This window comes from Leptopilina heterotoma, unplaced genomic scaffold (assembly GCF_015476425.1).
Source record: "Leptopilina heterotoma isolate Lh14 unplaced genomic scaffold, ASM1547642v1 Lhet_52, whole genome shotgun sequence".
Classification (NCBI taxonomy): Eukaryota; Metazoa; Arthropoda; class Insecta; order Hymenoptera; family Figitidae; genus Leptopilina; species Leptopilina heterotoma.
This window is the reverse complement of record NW_025111114.1, coordinates 4210137-4230147: the sequence shown is the minus strand read 5'-3', so window position 1 is coordinate 4230147 and position 20011 is coordinate 4210137. Positions and strand designations below refer to the sequence as shown.

Genomic DNA, 20011 nt, shown 5'->3' with positions numbered 1-20011 from the left:
TTTTACATTAATTTGATAATTCTCAAAAAGGGGAGAAAATTAATATTATTATTACCTTTTATGTTCGTGGCGGTCGATTTTTGCCGCGATCACTGTTCTCGCCCTTCCTCGTTGTTTCCCCTCGTCGTCGTTTATTAATCGGATTCCTTGGATCATAAATTTCAAACCAATCGTCGTCTTTTAAATTTGCGTCTCTCGCCAAGACGGGATTTTTGTCCTCGCAATGAAGCGAATGTGCTAAAATTGTTTCATCAATCACTTCGTCGTCATTGTCATTTGTTGGCTTTGCCTCCGATTTTTCTGAATCCACGCCACATTGCTCTTTCATCGCGTGTATTTTGTTTCGAAATTTATTCAATTTTTGCATTATGAAATCGTCATCTAAAAATGAAATTCAAAAGAAAAATTCAAAACTTAAATTGCAAAAATTGATCTAATTCAATTAGAAAATAAAATTCAGGCATCAATTTGAAATTAAATTTGAAATTGATGAAATTGAATTAAAAGTTGTGCAAAAAATTAATCAAAGTGGGAAATAAAATTATGAAATTGAAATAGAATTCAATTTCGAAAAAAAAAATTACTTCTCTCCGCTTTATTCTTCTTTTGTTGCTCCCTTAATTTCTTTTTTATCTCCTCGCGTTCCTCTTTTTCACTATTTATTTCTTTCTCCCTCTCGGCAGCCTCCTTCTCTTTTTTCGCAGCTTCCTCCTCACTCTTCTTTGTCTTCTGAATTCCACGTTTGAGATCACGAATTTCCTTTTTTATCGATTCGCTAAAAATAACAAGTCCTTTATAGTTTTAATCTAATCTAATACTGAATTAATTGTTATTCGATACATACGCCATTCGTTTTCTTTCATCAGCGTGATCTTTTCCCAAATAATATTTATCTTCGTCGTCCTCTTCTTCATTTTCTTCCTCGTCGACAGATTTTATTTTTTTCGAACTGGTCGCTTTTTTCCCGCTTTTTAATTTTTCTATTACTCTCTCACTCATTTCCCTGGAATGAAAAGAAAAAAAAATATTTAAAAACAATAATTTTAAGAGAATAATAATTAATTGTTAGGAAAGAAAAAAATCACCGTCGTTTTTGAAGATCTTCGGGCGTTTCTTCATTGCTTTCATCGTCGCTGTCACTATTTTTTCGCTTTTTACTTGAGGAACTTGCTTGTTCTAAAGCCGGTTCTGAACTTAGTTTTGGATCATCCAAAACGTCATGAGCCGATTTACTTTTCCCACTGAATTTCTTGTTCAATTCCTTAAATTCCTCCTCATCCTCCTCGGCTTCCTCGCCAAATGAAAGAAGCTTAAAATCCCTGAAATTAAACAATCGATTAAATTAAAGACTAGAATAAATACATTTAATTGATGAATAAAATTATAAAAATAAAATTTTTAATTAATTAACTAAATTAATAATTATTAATTTATTTAATTCAATATAAAATAATAAAAAAAAACTTGTGTTTTCAAAATTTTCGAAGGATAAACTGGCCTGTCATCCTTTAAAAAAGAAAAAGATATTAATTTTTATATTTATTAAAATAAATAGTATATTTTTATTATTTACTTCACTCCTTTCTTCTTCTTTTTCCTCTTCTCCTTCTCCCTCTCTTTCTCCTCGTCAATTTCCTTCGTCGTCTCACTTGGCACAATATCTTCAAACGGATTAGTCAAAACTTGTGTTTTCAAAATTTTCGGAGGATAAACTGGCCTGTCATCCTTAAAAAAAGAAAAAGATATTAAATTTAATGTAAATTTTCCAATTAGATTATTTACTACGTATATCCTTGATATAAATTACAAAAAAAATGAGTCTTTCCAAATGAGGAAACTTACTTTATCAATGAGACATTCCTCGAATTTTAGAACATTATATAAAGTCTCTCCTGTGACTTTACCGAAAATTGTGTGTTTATTTTGCAATTCAGGTGTTGCGGAAAGAGTGAAAAAAAATTGTGATCCATTATCGTCCTTTCCTGCATTCGCCATTGCAACCAAACCACGACGGCAAAATCGTAATCTCGAGTGAAATTCATCCTGCAATGAAAAAAGAATAAAAATTTAAGAATATTAATAATAAATAATAAAAATTAACTTTAGAAATTAAGTATTTAATTATTTTGAAGAAAATAAATTAAATATTTTATTCAGACTTCGCAATCGATTATTAATTTTAAAAAAGTATATCTTTCGAAATATAATAAATATTATGAAAATTTTATTTTAAATAATTGCATTCTTGTGAAAACTTTATTTGTGAAAATAATTGAATTTTTCAATTAATTAATTTAAAATAGTATTAAAAATAATTTAAATAATTTTTAAAAATTGTAATAAAATTTTTCTAAATAATTCAATTGTTCTCAAAAGTTTTTTAAAAAATTCTTTGTTAAATCATTCAATTTTCGGTTATAATTTTGTTATTTATCGACATGCATAATGGAATTCTTTAGAAGAATTATTTATGTAAATAATTGAATTCTCGGGAAGAAATTTATTAAAATCTAAAAGAATAATTGATTTATTTCAAAAAAATTTAATTAAATTTGTATTTAAAATAATTGATTTTTTTCTAACAATTTTATTAAAATATTTGAAAATAATTGAATTTCTGTGAAAAAGTCTAATATTTTTGTAAATAATTGAATTCTTCCCAGGGATTTAAGAAAAAGCAATTTTTAAGAATTGAATTTAAATCCTACGATAAATTTTATTATTTATGAAAATAATTGAATTTTTTTAATAATTGAATTCTTTTGCGAAATTATGTAAAAACACAAAATATTGAAAATAATTGAATTTCGAATATTTTTTGAAAATAATTGAATCGTTTTAAAGAATTTGATTATAATTTTTGAGAATAGTTTTTTGATTTCTAGTATTAGCGAATTTAAAGTAGTGAAAATTCTAAAAAAAGTCGTAAATAGTAGGTTTTAGTAGATAAGTGCGATGGTTGTTAATTATTTTGAAGTAAATAAATTAAATATTCAATTACTTTGAAGTAAATAAATTAAATATTTAATTCTTTTGGAGGAAACAAATTAAATATTTAATTACCTTTGAGTAATTAAATTTATTAATAAATTATTACCTTAAAAGGACGTCCATAAATACTTTCACCTCCTTCTCCGGTTCCTAATGGATCGCCACCTTGGACAATAAAATCTTTTACAATTCGATGAAAAATTGTATTATTATAGTAATTATCGTAGCACAATTTAATAAAATTTCGACACGCTTTTGGCGCTTCTTTTGTCCACAATTCAATGTCAATGTCGCCAATCGAAGTCTTCATCATCACCTAAAAAATTAATTTTATTTTTTTTTACAAATTATTCCCTTATTTTAAGCTAATTCCAATAATTTAGATTTTCTGAATTTAATTAACTTCCTCAAGTACTTACTTTTCCCGTAGTGGGTGGTTCTTGAATATAAATATTACTCATTTTGTTTTTTTTATTGATTCAAAGACTCAGAAAAAACCTGAAATAAAAAAAGACTTCAAATAATTTGAATTAACAAATTAAATTAAATTAATAAATAAATTAATTAATAAATAAATTAATTAATAAATAAATAATAAATTAATAAATAAATAATAAAAATGAATATGTAAATATTTAATAATAAATAAAATTAATTCAAATAAAAAATGTATAAATAAATTATTGTAAACAAATAATGAATAAAAATATATTTAATAAAATAGAAATCGTATTTCAATTATGTTTCCTTGGATATCGACAAAACACGAGAATTGAATTCAGTGCCGTTCATTTCAACAATGGAGGGAAAAATACATGAAATTCTAAAAAATCCTTTAAAACAAAAACTTTCCGAACTTTGTCATGAAAAAAATAAACAACAAATATTAAATTTACCACAAGACGAGAAAGAATTTTCAAATTCGAATTCAGAAGAGGAGGAAGACGAAGATAAAGAAAATGAAAAAAAAGAAGAACCAAATAATGAAATGGAAACAATTGTGTATTTAGAAAAATTCAAAACCTTATTAAAGGATATTCCAATCGAAGGACTTTCACCCGAATGGGAGAAAAATATCAAAAAATCCGTCGAGAAATTATTTAAAAACAAGTACGATTGTATATTTACTGAATTAATGTGTGAAATTCGAAAAAATTATTTCGAACAAATGCAAATATTTACAATAAAAAGAATTTTAATTTTCGAAAATGAAGAATATCCACAAAACTTTGAATTTATACAAAAAAAGGAAATTTTATCCCTAAAAAATGAATCGTTTCACAAAAATCGTTCATTACTGATGAAAAAATATTTCCTCTCTCATTCACTCGTGAGATTTATAATAAAAACCGCTTTTTTCAATCTTCCAAAATTATTTCTAAATTTCAACGATTACCGAGACAGGGGATATTTAGAATTAATTGAATTCAACAAAAAAATAAATAACGACATTAAGAAAGCTTCGTTAAAAATTCTCAGTCATTATTATAATTTAATAATAAAAGTACTACCGAAATTATTGAAGAAAAATCAACAAAATCAACTCTCACGTATTATTAACTGTGCGACTCATTTATTTTCCCAACAAATTTTAAATATCAAAATGAATACTATTAATCATTTGATAAATTCGATTAAAAATCCCCTGACGTGTCCATTACTAAAATTGGATTTAGTATTTGAAAATAATAATTTGGTCCTAAAACCGAATATTTTGGAAATTTGTCTTACATTTCACGAGATAATTACTAATCTTTCTTTGATAAATACAGATCTTGTTCCTTTTGAATATTATTTTCGAATAAAAACAAAGAAAGAATTTATTAACATAAATTTACCGGAATGGTTCCTTAATGAATCGCACACTAATTTGGATTTCGTTTTGGAAAATATTTTTCAAATTCTCCAGGAATATCACTATCACGTAAATTTACAATTTCAACAAATTTGCCAACCAGAAACAAGGGATGGAGTTTTGAAACTAATTTCCGAGAATCGGGAATTTGAAACATATTGCTCGCAGGTAAATATTTTTTCCCTTTTTATAATTTCGTAATTTACAGACTTTGCACTCAATAATTAATTTTTAAAAAGTAGCAAAAAGTAGCTTTAAAACTTAAAAAAAAGTGGTAAAAAACTATCGAAAAATTAAATTTGACTATCAAAAAAATTATAATTTTTCTAATTTCTGATTCTAATTCTAATTTTCTAATTTTCATTAAAAATATTTCTTTCTTTCTTATCCTCCTAATAAATTGAATTCCTGCAACGAATTTCATTATTCATGAAAGAATTTAAATATTTATGAAAATAATTTAATTCTTTCTTAAGAATTTTATAAAAATTTTAAAATAATTGATTTCTTTCGACTAATTTTCAGGGTGGCCGCAAGATTGACTTTATCAATTTCCCTGACATTTTACTGACATAACAACGAATTTCCCTGACAAAAATTTTTTTGTTTAGAGCAAAAAATGTATTGCATGACCGTCTTAATTTCTTTAATTGCCCTGACAAAAAAATTTTTCCTCACATTTCCCTGGCTTTACTGACAAAATATTTTTTTCCCTGACATTTCCCTGACTTTACTGACTTTACTGACATGTGGCCACCCTGAATTTTATGCAAAATCTAATTTAAATAATTGTATCTATAAGGAATTTTTATTATTCATGAAAAGAACTGAATTCTCACAAAGATTTTTACAAAAAATTTTTTAAATAAAAAAAATTTAATTTAACAAATAATTCTATTAAAATTTTTAAGAATAATTGAAAGTCTTTGTGGCATTTTAATAAATTTTTTTGAAAATAATTGTATTCCTAAAAAGCATTTTATTAAATTTAAGAAAATAATTGAATTCTTGCGAACGATTTTATTACAATTTTTCAAAATAATTGAATTTCCAAAAAAAATTCATTACTTTTAAAAATAATAAAATTCTTGTGATGAATGTTGTTATTTATGGAAATAATTGAATTTTTCAAAAAATTTTATTAAAATACCTGAAAATCATTGAATATCAAAAATATTTAATTAAAATTGTATTTAAAATAATTGTTTTCGTTCGAACAATTTTATTAAAATATTTGAAAATAATTGAATTCCTGTGAAAAATTCTAATATTTATGTAAATAATTGAATTATTCCAAAGAATTTAAAAAAACATTCTTTAAATAATTGATTTTTAGAAAGAATTGAAGTTTAATATTTTGATCAATCCCTGTAAAATTGTAGTAAAAATAATTGAAATCCTGCGATGAATTTTATTATTTATAAAAATAATAGAATTTTTGCAAAGAATTTTACTTTTTTTTAAAATAATTGAATTAATTTCAAAAATTTTATAGAGAATTAAGAAATTAATATTGAATTCCATTGAAAAATTTTATCAAGAATTAACAAAAATTGAATTCTTTCTTGAAATTTTATTGAAAATAATTGAATTTTGCAAAAGAATTTTATTAAAATCTTAAAGAATAAATTAATTATTTCAAAAAAATTTGATTAAAATTAAATTTAAAATAATTCCTGAGAAATATTTGTTATTCATGAAAAGAATTGAATTCTTACGAAGATTTTTACAAAAATTTTTTTAAATAATTGAATTCGGTTTGGAAATTTTATGAAAATAGTTGATATTTGAAAATTATTGAATTGCGAAAAGCTTATAGAAAAAAAATTTTTTGCAAAGAATTGAATTAAAATTTTAGACAATAAATTGAATTCTTGAGAACGATTTTTTTAGAATTTTTTAAAATAATTGAATTTCTGTGAAAAATTCTAATATTTTTGTAAATAATTGAATTCTCCCAAAGGATTTTTTTTAATTTAATATTTTTAAATAATTGATTTTTTCGAGGAATTTAAATTCAATTTTTAAGAATAATTACATTTTTTGGGCAATTCATGTAAAATTGTATTAAAAATAATTGAAATCCGACGATAAATTTTATTATTTATGAAAATAATTGAATTCTTGCTTAGAATTTTATCAAACATTTTTTTAAAAAATTGAATTTCCATGAAAAATGTTATTAGTAGTGAAAGTAATTGAATTATTGTGAAGAATTGTGTAAAAATTTTGTTAAATAATTGATTTTTTCGAAATTTTTTAAAATTATTCTAAATGAATTGAATTCCTGTGAAAATTTTATTAAATGTCGAAAATTAGTTTAAAAAAAACCTTTTTACAGGTGAAAATTTATTTAAAGTATCAAAGCGAAGTGAATGGAATGATTTCGAAATTCTACTACAACACGGGAATTCTAAATCAATTGCCAGCTAGGGAAATTTTAAAAAGCAAAACTCAGGAATTGAAAAATATCCTCTTGGATTATCTCACCGAATTTCATTTTAAAGAGGCCGAAAATATTTGCTTCGAATTTGAAAATTTAAAAATTCGAGCACTAAACATTCCAAAAGATGCGAATTCATTGTTCGAATTAAGCGAATACATGACACATGGTGCAAAAGAATTGGTGATAGATTTAGAAAAACGTGTTATTCTCTCAATTCAACAACTCTCGTCACTTCTTGAAATAACACTTCTCACCGATCATCACATAAATTTAAATAAACAAAATATCAATTGGCTCGAAGCAATAAAGCCAATTTTCATTCAAAGTAATACATTATCAGAAGCTATGAAAAGCGAATCCGAAGACGAACTCCAACAGCAGATAACAATTCTAAACACCGAAATTGACATTCTAATTCCTGACTTTGTAATTCTTGACGATATGGACGATGCAATGGGAGTGCAAAATTATCGACAGTATTTAAAATCTCTTTTGGCTAAAATGCATCAAATTGAGATGAAAATATCGCGAATTAATTTTGAGGAGAGATTGTTTAAATTTCCCGAGACAATGTTCCCAAAAGATAGTGAATTACGTGAAATAATCGAGCCATTTTCAATACTTGTTGATTTAATTTGCGAATGGCAACGCGATCACGATGTGTGGCTGAAAGGACCTTTTGAATATCTCAACGCCGAGGTGATTGAGAAAAAAACACAGTTCTATCATCAGAAAATTATCGAGAGCAATAAAATGTTTAAATCAAAAATCAAAATGGATGTCACTGCCAATAAGGCTTTTAAATTTTCAGGTATTGTCGACGATCCAGATGCAATGCAACAGCCAGCGCCTTTAAAATTATGCTGGCAAATTCTCAAGACAATTGAAAATTTTCTCAATTTCGTACCACTTGCCATTTGCTTTTGTAATTCGGCGCTGAGAAAACGTCACTGGAATGAAATGTCCACAGTTTCGGGTTGTAATCTATTGCCAAACGCTGGAACGACTCTGGAAAAATTCATTCAACTTGATTTAATGAAACACATCGAAATTTTTCAGGTAACATAAATTATTTCTTTTGCTAATTAATATTTAAACTAGCAAATGTTACGCTCGCAGAATGTAATATTCAATTTATTATTATTATGTATTATGCAAATTACAAAATTTTTTATTTTCAAATATGAAAATTTTTTAATAATTTCAAATTCAAACTTTAAAAAGATTCAATTATTAATTAGTTTACTAATTAATTATTCTTATTTATTAATTTCAAAAAATATAATAATTCTTTGGAAGAATTCAATTTGTTTCATAAATAATAACATTCTTCGTAAGAATTCAATTATTTTTATAAAAGGTACAATTTTTTGCAAAACTTCAATGATTTTTAAACAAAATTTTAATAAAATTTCAGGAACGAATACAATTATTTTATAAAATTTTAATAAATCCTTCGAAACAATTCCATTTTTATTTATAAATAATAGTAAAATTATTTACAAAAATTTAATTATTTTTAATACAATTTTAATAACATTTCATAAAATAATTCAATTCTAAAAATATTTTTAATAATATCTTCAAAACAATTCAATTATTTTTTTAAATATAGTAAAATCTTTGTAAAATTTCAATAATTTTCTAAAGAATTTCACGAAAGAATTCAATTTTTTTCTTAATTCGTTATAAAATCTTTGCAAAAATTCAATTATTTTCTTAAATTTTAATAAATCCTTCGAAACAATTCCACTTTTATTTATAAATAACAGTAAAATTATTTACAAAAATTCAATTATTTTTAATACAATTTTAATAGCATTTAATAAAAAAATTCAATTAAAAATTTTTTTTTTAATAATTTCTTCGAAACAATTCAATTATTTTTTTAAATAGTAAAATCTTTGCAAAAATTAAATTATTTTAAAAAAATCACGAAAGAATTCAATTTTGTTTTTAACAATTAAGAATAAGGAATTATTCCTTATAAAATCTTTGCAAACATTCAATTATTTTCAAAAAAAGTTTCACGAAAGAATTCAATTTTTTTCTTAATTCATTATAAAATATTTCCAAGAAATTCAATTATTTTCTTAAATTTTAATAAATCCTTCGAAACAATTCAATTATTTTTTTAAATAGTAAAATCTTTGCAAAAATTCAATTATTAAAAAAAAATCACGAAAGAATTCAATTTTTAATAAATTCAATTAAATTATATTTATAAATAGTAAAGTTTTTTGCATAAATTCAATTACTTTAATACTATTTTAATAAAAATTTTCTCAATAATCCAATTATTTTCGTAATAAGAAAATTCTTCTCATGAATTCAATTATTTAAAAAAATTTTTAAAAATCCTTCGAAAAAATTCAATTATATTTATAAATATTAAATTTTTTTGCAAAAATTCAATTATTTTTACCTAATACAATTTTAATAAAATTTTATGAAAGAATTCAATTTTTTTTTTATTTTTAACAATATTTTTCGAAAAAATTCAATTATATTTGTAAATAGTAAAATTATTTGCAAAAATTCTATTATTTTTAATACAATTTTAATAAAATTTCATGAAAGAATTCAATTTTTAAAAAATTTTTAATAATATTTTTCCAAAATATTCTATTATTTTTTAAAATTTTAATAAATTATTTTTAAAAAATTCATTGCAAAAATTCAATTATTTTTATAAACAGTAAATTTTTTGCAGGACTTCAATTATTTTCAATACAATTTTTATAAAAATTCACGAGAAGATTCAATTATTTTTTAAAAATGTTTAATACATTTTTTCGAAAGCATTCAATTACCTATTTTCTAAAATTTTAATAAATCCTTCGAAACAATTCAATTATTTTTGTAAATTGCTAAAATGCTTCGCAAAATTAAATTATTTTTATAAATAATAAAATTCTGATCAGAAATTAAATTATTTTTAATACAATTTTTAAGAAATTCTTCAATAATCAAATTCCTAATTTTAATTATTGCCAAACAAGATTATTTTAAAATGTTAATTTGTGTTAAAAAAAATTCAATTATTTTTAAAACATTCAAAAAACATGAAATTTCTGGTATTAATTAAATTATTTTAAAAAATTGGAATAAAACTCTGAATAGAATTTAATTATCAATTAAAATTATTAGAAAATCTCCATTATTTCAAAAAAAATTCCTAAAAAATTACAGCGATTATTAATATAGATTACTTTTTTACTAATTATTTTTTTTATTTACTAAAAAAGGTAAATTTTCACTTTCAGGTAATAAGCACAGGCGCGAATAAGGAATTGGCTCTGCAGAATCAAATCGAAAATATGTTCAAAAAATGGGAGTCGATAAATTTCGAAATTAGCGAAACAAACGAAATTTTCCATTTCAAAGAATCGGAGACTATCGAATTACTACTTGACGAACATTTTTCCAAAATACACAATATTCGTGGTTCTTATTTCATCAAACCGGCCGAAAATCGTGTTCTCGAGTTAGAAACAGTTTTATTTCGTTTGAAAACTTTTATCCAAAAATGGCACTGTGTTCAGGAATTAACAAAAAAATATCAACCATTATTTTCGAATTCTCAAGCTGCTGAAAATTTACCCAAAGAATTAATTCTCTTCGAAAAATTACAAGAATCCCTCCTCGCATTACTCGAAAACAAAGAATTGACTTTCGCTAAAATTGGAAAAAATTCCGAAATAATAAAAAATCTCGACGAAAATTTTGGCAGTTTAAAAATAATACAAGCTGGCATCAAGGAATATTTGGAACAACAAAGATTTGCTTTTCCAAGATTTTTCTTCACCTCCGATGATGAAATACTAAAAATTCTCTTTCAGAAAAAAAGTCCCAAACAATTTGGTCTTCAATTAGCAAAATGTTTTCCAGGCGTGAAAAATTTTCACATAACAAATTCCTTTCGAATTAAATTTCTAATTGGTGACTTCAACGAAAAAGTGCGTTTCGACCCAGTGATCGTGAATTCCACAGGTGGCTGGCTAAACGAATTGGAGGAAAAAATTCTCAAAATTTTAAAATCGAAATTACTACAACTGAACGAAAATTTTCACGAGGAAAATATTTTTCAAAATCCCTCAATGATTATCAATTGTTGTTGTCAAATTCATTGGACGAAGTTAGTTGAAAATAGTTTCGACAATGGATCAATTGTAACGACGGTGCAAAAAAACGGAAGGGAAGTAATTTCGAAAAACTTGGACCAATTAAAAAATTGCCAAACAAAATTAAAGAGGCGAAATTTGTCATCATTGTTAAGCGTTCAAATCTATCAAAACCAAATTATTGAAATGCTGATTGCGAAGAAGGTGGAATCGAAAAATAATTTCAATTGGAAGGGACAAATACGTCACTACTTGAATGATAATTTACTTCAAGTTGCTATAATGAACTCTTCGATAAATTATGGCTACGAATATAATAATCAATTCTCGATAGTGAACACTCCGTTAACTGAAAAATGCTACCGGACAATAATGGAAGCTTTTAATTATCAATATTTCGCCGCAATCATCGGACCGTCTGGTACCGGAAAAACCGAAACTGTAATAAATTTAGCAAAAATTTTCGCCCTTCCATTTCACATTTACAACGGAAATGATAAATTATCTCTTGAATTTATCGACAGAATTCTCAAAGGTCTAATTTTATGCGGCGCCTGGATTTGTATGAAAAATTACGATCGTATAAATCCCGGAATATTGTCTGTACTATCAAAGAAAATTGTCACCATTTCCGAATCGAGGACAAACAAAATTATTAATTTCGACTCAATGGAATTGAAGTTCAACAAAAATTGTTTCATCACAATAATTTTGAATTCGAACACCGTCGAAAATTTACCCGAAACCCTAAAATATCGTTTTCGAACAATTGCAATGTTACTACCGGACTTGAATCAAATCTGTCGGGTAAATTTACAATCCTCAGGTTTTCAAAAATCCGACCAACTTGCCTTGAAGATAAAAAAAGTCTATCAATTCACCTCCGAATTGTTACCGCATCGTCACGATCTGAGAACAATGAAAATTTTTCTAAAATTAACAAATTCTTTGAAACAACAATATCCGAGTGAAGAGGAAAATATTTTGATTCTCCGCGCTCTTATTGACGTGAATATCTCAAAGTTTACCGAAAACGAAATAATTATCTTCGAAGGAATTCTCAAAGACCTCTTCCCTGATATTTCCCTCCCAAATCCCAATCTCGACAATTTTTTATCCACTTTTGATGAATGTTCGAAAAAATACGAAATTACAGAAAGTTGCGAAAATATCAAATTGAAAATAATCCAATTTTTCGAAATGCTTCACGTACACGACGGTATAGTAATAATCGGCGAACCTCTAGCCGGAAAGTCAACAATAATAAAACTTCTTCTCGAAATTCTACAAAAGCAAAAAAATAAAATTTCGGCAGATTGGATAAATCCAAATGCTGTTACTCTAGATCTTTTGTATGGTTATAATTCTACCAAAGAAATCGAGGAGGGAATTGAAAAAGGTATATTTCTAAAAATATTTCGCCAAAAAGAAGACGAAGATTTTCAAAAATGGATCATTTTCGACGGCGCAATTGGCGAATGGATCGAAAATCTCTACTCAATTCTAGACAATCGGGCGATTTTGAATTCGGGCGAAAAATTAAGAACCGAACGCAGGAAAATTATCATCGAAACCAAAGATTTAAACCAAGTTTCGCCTTTAGTTGTCTCCCACTTTGGAATCATTACCAAACCCAACGAGAATTGGCGAAATTATCTAAAAACAGAAATTGACAATTTACAAACGCTCAATTTTCCAAATTATAAAATTGTTATCTATTCACTCTTCGATTTCACAATTGACAAAAGTTTCGATTTTATAGAAAAGCACTGCGAGATGAAAATAAAAATAAATCGTCAACATCTGTTACGATCGAATTTTACCCTTTTTCTCATACTCCTCAAGGGGGAGAATTATTTCGAATCCGGAAAACAAGAATATTTGAATTTCTGGGTGCAAGCAATTTTTATAATCAGTACCATTTGGTCCTTGGGCGGAATTTTAGACACAACAACCCTTCGTTTATTCAATTCCTTCTTTCTAAACTTATGGAATTCGTCGAATGAATCACGTCCTCAATTTTTGAAGCAAAACGAAATGTCACTACCAACCGAAGGTCTCTTGACAGACTATGTTTATATTTTCAAAGGAACCGGAAATTGGAAACATTGTTCCGATCTCATGAAGAATGAAAAAATTTCCGATTTGCCCTTTGGGGAGATCTTCATTCCAACTGTCGACACAATAAAGTATTCCCTCCTATTCGAAAAGTTTCTGAAACAAAAAAAAAGTTTTATTCTCTTCAGCGAGGATTCAGTGGGAAAAAGTTCCCTTCTCAAGGATTTATTCACAAAATTAGAAAATGTATTCAATTTTCATTTCACCTCTAGAATGACCGGACAAAAGGCACAAAGACTCTTTTTATCGAAATTAACAAAACAAAAAAGTGACTTATACGGTTCGGAAAATTCATCTTTCAATTTTATCGATAATTTCAATTCGGACCATTTTTCAAAACTTTCCGATTCACCACTAGAGATAATAAGACAATTTTTCGATTATGCTTTCTGGTATCAAGAGGATAGGAAAATTTTCATTCGCAATATGAATTTTGTGATCGAAATGAATAAAAATTGTGACGAAAAATTGTGTCGACGTTTCTTGAGGCACTTTTCAATTTTCGTGATGCACTTACCCTCGAAAGAATCCATATTCCGTGTATTTACAAATCAACTATTTTTGAATTTACGAAAAAATTCCTTCACAACCGACGTGATGCCAATTCTCAACGGAATTATAACTTCAACGATCGATTTCTATTTCTCCATTAAACAGACTTTAAAACCAATTCCCGAAAAATTACAATACATTTTTACTCTCAAGGATATTTCGAAAATAATTCGCGCTCTGAGTATTGTTCAAAAGGAATCGGTGGAGACAAAAATAACTTTCATTCGCCTCTGGTCACACGAAATTCTCCGAGTATTCACCGATCGTATCACTGATCGAGACGATCAACGTTGGTATTTTTCGAAAATACGGGAAACAATAAAGGGAAACTTTAAAGATTCATTCGAGAGTATTTTCGATAATTTACCAAAATCAAAAAGCGATGAATTAACGATCGATAGTTTTGATTTTTTACACTTTGGTAATTTTATCAATGACAGATATGAAGAAATTGTTTCAATGGATTCGATTTTGAGTAAAGTTGATACAATCATAGTGGAGTATAATAAAGAGAATAGTCGAAAGATTGATATTGTTGTGACGAATTTTATTCTTCGGCATTTGTTAAGAATTTGTCGGGTCTTGGCAATTCCGGAAGAGAATTTATTGTTGATTTCCTCGAGTGGTTATGGAAGAAAGACAATTGTTAGACTTGCCAGTTACATGCAGGGGGATAATTTATTCGAACCCCATGATTTAGAATCTTGGCGAACGGATTTAAAAGCTTTGTTGAAACTTCATATTCCGGATGAGAATTTCGCTGTTCTGATAACGGAAAGTTTTGAGAATGATGAATTTTTCGACGATGTTGTCAATTTGCTGGAAACTGGTCAGATTTACGAATTATTTTCCGTTAGTGACGAGAGAGAAATTGTGAAAAAGGTACGACTCGCGGCGCAGAATGGCAATCGAAACTTAGAATTACCAATATCGGAAGTTATGGATTATTTCACCAAGCAATGCAAGAGGAATCTTCATTTCGTAATTTGTGAATCGTTGACAAATTTTCCGAGAGTGGTTCAGTTGGCAAAAAATTGTACAATTAATTATCTATCCGGATGGCCGAGGGAGACTTTCGAGAAGGTGACTTCGAGTTTCCTGCGGGACGTTCCTTTGAAAGAGGAGGTGAAAAGTGATCTTAAGGTTTGTTTCCAGTATTTTTATCAGAATATTCAAAGGGATGTGAACTCGATTATGGATATTAGGATAACTCCCGTTGTGTTTGTCCGACATGTGAAATTGTATCGAAAGATTATTCTGGCGAAACAGAAGGAGCTGAAGATAGCGAAGAGTAAATATCTGTCATGTTTGGAGAAGTTGAAAATCGCTTCGAATCAGGTCGATCAGATGAAAAAGGTCCTAATGACTTTGCGACCACAGCTCGAATTGTCGGCCGAACAAACCCGAATTACGATGGAAGAAGTTGAGAACGAAAATTTGGGTGTTGAGAAAGCGACCGCAATTGTTAAAGACGAGGAGATGGTTGCTAACAAAAAAGCCGAGATAGCAGGGAAGTTACGCACAGAATGCGAAACGGATCTCGCGGTCGCAATTCCAATTCTCGAGGACGCGATATCGGCTCTGAATACTCTGAAACCAGCCGATATTACTTTAGTGAAAGCGATGAAAAATCCACCAGACACCGTGAAATTAGTGATGGCTGCCGTGTGTGTAATGCTCGATGTGCCATCCGAAAGAGTCATCGACCCCGTGACTGGGAAAAAGAGCAACGACTTTTGGGGTCCGAGTAAACGAGTCCTGGGCGACATGAACTTTCTCCAAAATTTGAAGGACTACGACAAGGACAATATTTCCTCGGCGTTGATGCAAATAATCAAGACAACCTACATGACGGACAAGAGCTTCCTGCCGAACATTGTCGCAAAAGCGTCGAGTGCAGCCGAAGGTCTCTGCAAATGGGTCCGCGCAATGGTCTCCTACGACGAGGTGGCCAAGGCCGTAGCCCCGAAGAAGGAGAAATTAGCCCTCGCCCAAAAGGAGTGCGACGATGCCGAGGCATATTTAGCCGAGAAGCGCGAAACTCTAGCAGACCTCAACGAAAGATTGTCGAATTTAAAGACAAGTCTCGAGACAGTTTTGGCCAAGAAGCAAGAACTTGAAAAAGAGGTCGAGGATTGTACGGACAGACTGAAGAAGGCCGAGAGCCTCCTCACTAGCCTAGGAGGCGAGAAGAGTCGCTGGATCAATTGCACCGATAATTTACAAAACGGCTACAACTCTCTAGCTGGCGACGTCCTCCTAGCTTCCGGTTTTATCACCTATCTCTCCGCCTTTCCTCTCGGGCTTCGTACATTCTACACCGAAACTTGGACCATCTATACAAGAGCTCAAAAAATCGCTCTCAGTGACACCTTCTCCTTTACTGAATTTCTCCCCGACGGGAACCATTCCGATCCGAATTTATTCCTCTACCAAAATTTCCTCATCATCAAACACAGTGACAACACCTGTCTTTTTATCGATCCCCAAAAAAAGGCCAAAGAATACATTCAACATTTACACCCGACAGTCAAAATCATAACAAAAGAGGACGATTACCTAACAATTATTTCCAACACCATCTCCCTTGGGGGGGTGATCCTTTTCGAAAATTTCCTCTTCTCGAATACTCTCGAACCGCTCTTTTATCGCAACGAAAATTCCATAACCATTCTCAAAAAAAAAATCCCCTTCTCCAAAGACTTTCGCTTTTACGCCACAGTACAAACTGCAAAGAACCTTACCACCCAAGTATTTAACCGACTAACGATTGTAAATTTCACCTATCCAGAGGAGGCCCTCGAGGAAAAACTCCTAGACATTGTGATTGCGAAAGAAAACTATCAATTGCAGGACAATTACGAAAAATTACAAAACGAATTATCGTTGGACAGAAAAATCCTCAGTCACGAAGAGGAGAAAGTTTTGAATATCCTCTCAACGTCGAGCGTCAATATCCTTGAGGACAGAAGAGCGCTAAAAATTCTCGACTCTTCGAAAACAATGTCAATCGAAATTCTCCAAAGGGAAAAAATTGCCAAAGAACAAAAGGAACGATTGCAAATATTTCGTGAAGGTTACAGTAATTTTGCTCACTATTCCTCCGAACTTTACACTCTAATCAAAGGACTCGAAAATTTACAAAATGTCTATCAATTTTCCCTAGAGTGGTATTTTCAAATTTACAAAAAATCAATAGAGGGAGCGAAACGTAGCACTTGCTTGGAGAAACGTTTGAAATTTCTAAAAATACAATTGACGAAATGTTTACATTCGAGTGTGAAAAATTCCCTTTACGAAAAAGACGCACTTGTTTTCTCCTTCACGCTCTCTTTGAAAATGCTCGAATCTGAAGGAATTATAAATCGGAACGAAATCGTAAATTTCTGGAATATGGAACAAAAATCAAATTTCGAAATGGTAAATGTAAATAAAGACTTGGAAAAACTGAAAAAAGTAAAAGTGGAAAATCCGGAGGGAGTTTTGATCGCTTGTCGAGATTTCGTAAAGCGAAGAATCGAGTTCAAGGGAAGTAAGTGCGACATTTCGTTGGGCTTCAACGAATCCACGTGCTTGAGTCCGTTGATATTTATCCTCCCAAGTGAATTCGAACTCCTGCCGCTGATTGCGAAATTCGCCCGACAAAAACGGTACGAGACGAAACTATTCTCAATAGCTCTCAACGAGAATCAGACGCAAAGAGCTGAATTTCTGATTCGTGACGCGCAGAAGAATGAAAAATGGATCTTTCTGGAAAATTGTCACTTGGCCGACTGTTGGTTACCGACTTTAGAGAAAATAATCCAAAGTTTCGATGCTAATAACACGGCCTTGGGTTTTCGTCTATGGCTCTCGATTTTGCCGAACGAAAATTCCCCCCCGGGTCTCTTTCAACAATCAATAAAAATCACCTGCGATAATCCTGAGGGCTTGAAGGAAAATCTGGAACTAATTTACAATTTTTCTCCACTTGCTGAAATCACCTTCTTCGACGGTTGTCCCGGCAAGGATAAAATTTTCTCCAAACTTCTCTACGGTTTGAGCTTCTTCCACGTCCTCCTCAAAGAAAGAATATCCCACGATCATCGAGGCTGGAATATGAATTACAATTTCACCGAAAACGATTTTTCCCTAAGTGCTCATCAGTTAAAAAATCTATTAAATTCCGGGGATATTTATCAAATCTACCAAACTTTTTACAATTTAATCGAAAATTGCAGTTACGGCAGTAAAATAACAAACGAATACGACAGAAAACGAATAAAAATTTTTATAAGAGATTTTTTCAACCCAAATATAGCGAACGATGCATTTTATTCCCTTTCCGAAGAAATCTCCATGCCCAGAAGACACGAATATTCCGACTATATCAAAGAAATCGAAAAAATTGGAAACTACATAAAACCTGAATTTTTTGGACTCGACAAAAGTGGAGAATCAATCAGAAATATGCACCAAGTGGAAATTTTTCAAACAAGTTATGAAATAATGAACAAAATTCCATTATTGGAGAAAAAAATCGAAATTCAACAAACTCTTGAAATAATTTCCAAAATTCGAAAAAAATTGCCAAGGTTCAATTTAGAAGAGGTTGGAAAAAAATACCCAATTTCCCATTTGGAACCACTGAATGCAATACTGTGGGAAGAAATAAAAAGGACTAATTTTTTTCTCGAATTTCTCGAAAATAATTTCCGGGATATTGAAAAAGCTTACGAGGGTGATAAACAATGGAACGATGAATATGAAAATTTAAGCAAACATTTGATCTTGAACACTGTTCCAAAATCATGGAAAATTAATGTTAAATCAATCTCCACCCTCATTGATGATTTGTCTGACAAAATTGAATTTCTACAAAAATGGATTAATTCCGGTCCTCCGAAATTATTCAATTTAAGATTATTCGATTCTTGCAAAAGTCTATTGACAGCGATTAAAATGTTATTCGCTCGTACTAATAATTATCCAATTGAGAAAATTCATTTTAACACAGAAATAACTGCTGAGTTCGAAATAACAAATCCCCTGGATTTTTATCTTGAAGGATTATTTTTACTCGGTGGACAATGGAGTGTTGAGAAAAAAATGTTGGTGGACAATTTTCAAAGTACAGTGTGGTATGAAATGCCGCTAATATGTTTGAGACCTGAAATAAAAAAGAATTCTGTAAATTTTTCAAATTTTTACGAATGTCCTTTATATAAAGTGCCATGTCAAGAGAAGTGGAAAAATTACGAGGAGGATGAAAATAATTTTATAATTAAAATACCATTGGCTAGTGAAATTAACGAGAAGTATTGGATTAAAAAAGGCACTGCTCTCTATACCAGAAAAGAGTAAAATACATTTTTTCTACTCTTTTTCTACAATCTGTAAACAAATTCTCAATTCTTTAAATTTTAGGATTTTTTAAAGATTTAAACGTTCAAAAATTTAAGAACGAATTTTTCTTCTATTTAAATATTATTGTAATAATACTCTACTGAAAAATGAAAAATCTATATTAATAATGTAAAATTAATAGACTGAAAATCATTGAATTCTTGCAAAGTATTTGTAAAAAAATTTGAAAATAATTGAATTTTATGAAGAATTCAAATATTTTCAATAATTGTAAAAAAATTCTTTAGTCAATTTATAAAAAAATAAAAATCTTCGTAAAACCTTCAATTATTTGTATATAAATAATAAAATTCTTATCATGATTTCACTTATGTATTTTCAATACACAATTTAAATTGATTTCTTCGAAAATTTCAATTATTTTTAAAAATCTTCTAAAAATTCTCCTAGAAAATTCAATTATTTAAAAAAATAATTAAATTTTTCACAGCAGTTCAATTATTTAAAAAACTTTTAATAAACTCCAATTCAAGAATTTAATTATTTTTAAAAATAATAAAATTTTCGCTGCAATTCAAT

General features: G+C 28.6%; 2 protein-coding genes across 4 annotated transcripts in view; one reads left to right on the top strand and one right to left on the bottom strand.

Moving 5' to 3' along the window:
* The window catches only part of LOC122508127 (spliceosome-associated protein CWC27 homolog), a 35722-nt gene that overhangs the window by 13165 nt on the left and 2546 nt on the right, over positions 1-20011 (bottom strand). The window contains exons 2-10 of one of the 3 annotated variants that reach the window (XM_043621260.1): positions 8200-8300; positions 3411-3489; positions 3098-3307; positions 1843-2043; positions 1574-1725; positions 1086-1319; positions 845-1003; positions 585-775; positions 56-381 (exon numbers count right to left, since the gene is read on the bottom strand). In XM_043621260.1, coding sequence (XP_043477195.1) covers positions 59-381; positions 585-775; positions 845-1003; positions 1086-1319; positions 1574-1725; positions 1843-2043; positions 3098-3307; positions 3411-3452 — 1512 coding nt within the window. In that variant the 5' untranslated portion in view covers positions 3453-3489; positions 8200-8300 and the 3' untranslated portion in view covers positions 56-58. Of the gene's footprint in view, positions 1-55; positions 382-584; positions 776-844; positions 1004-1085; positions 1320-1573; positions 1726-1842; positions 2044-3097; positions 3308-3410; positions 3490-8199; positions 8304-20011 lie in introns of those variants that run through there. The other 2 variants (XM_043621261.1, XM_043621262.1) reach the window with 2 other exon arrangements.
* LOC122507929 (dynein axonemal heavy chain 7-like) lies at positions 3791-19429 on the top strand. Its single transcript, XM_043620942.1, has 6 exons — positions 3791-4109; positions 4764-5014; positions 7188-8351; positions 10559-10779; positions 11026-17506; positions 17597-19429. The coding sequence occupies exons 1-6, from the start codon at positions 3791-3793 to the stop codon at positions 19427-19429; spliced, it is 10269 nt and encodes a 3422-aa protein (XP_043476877.1).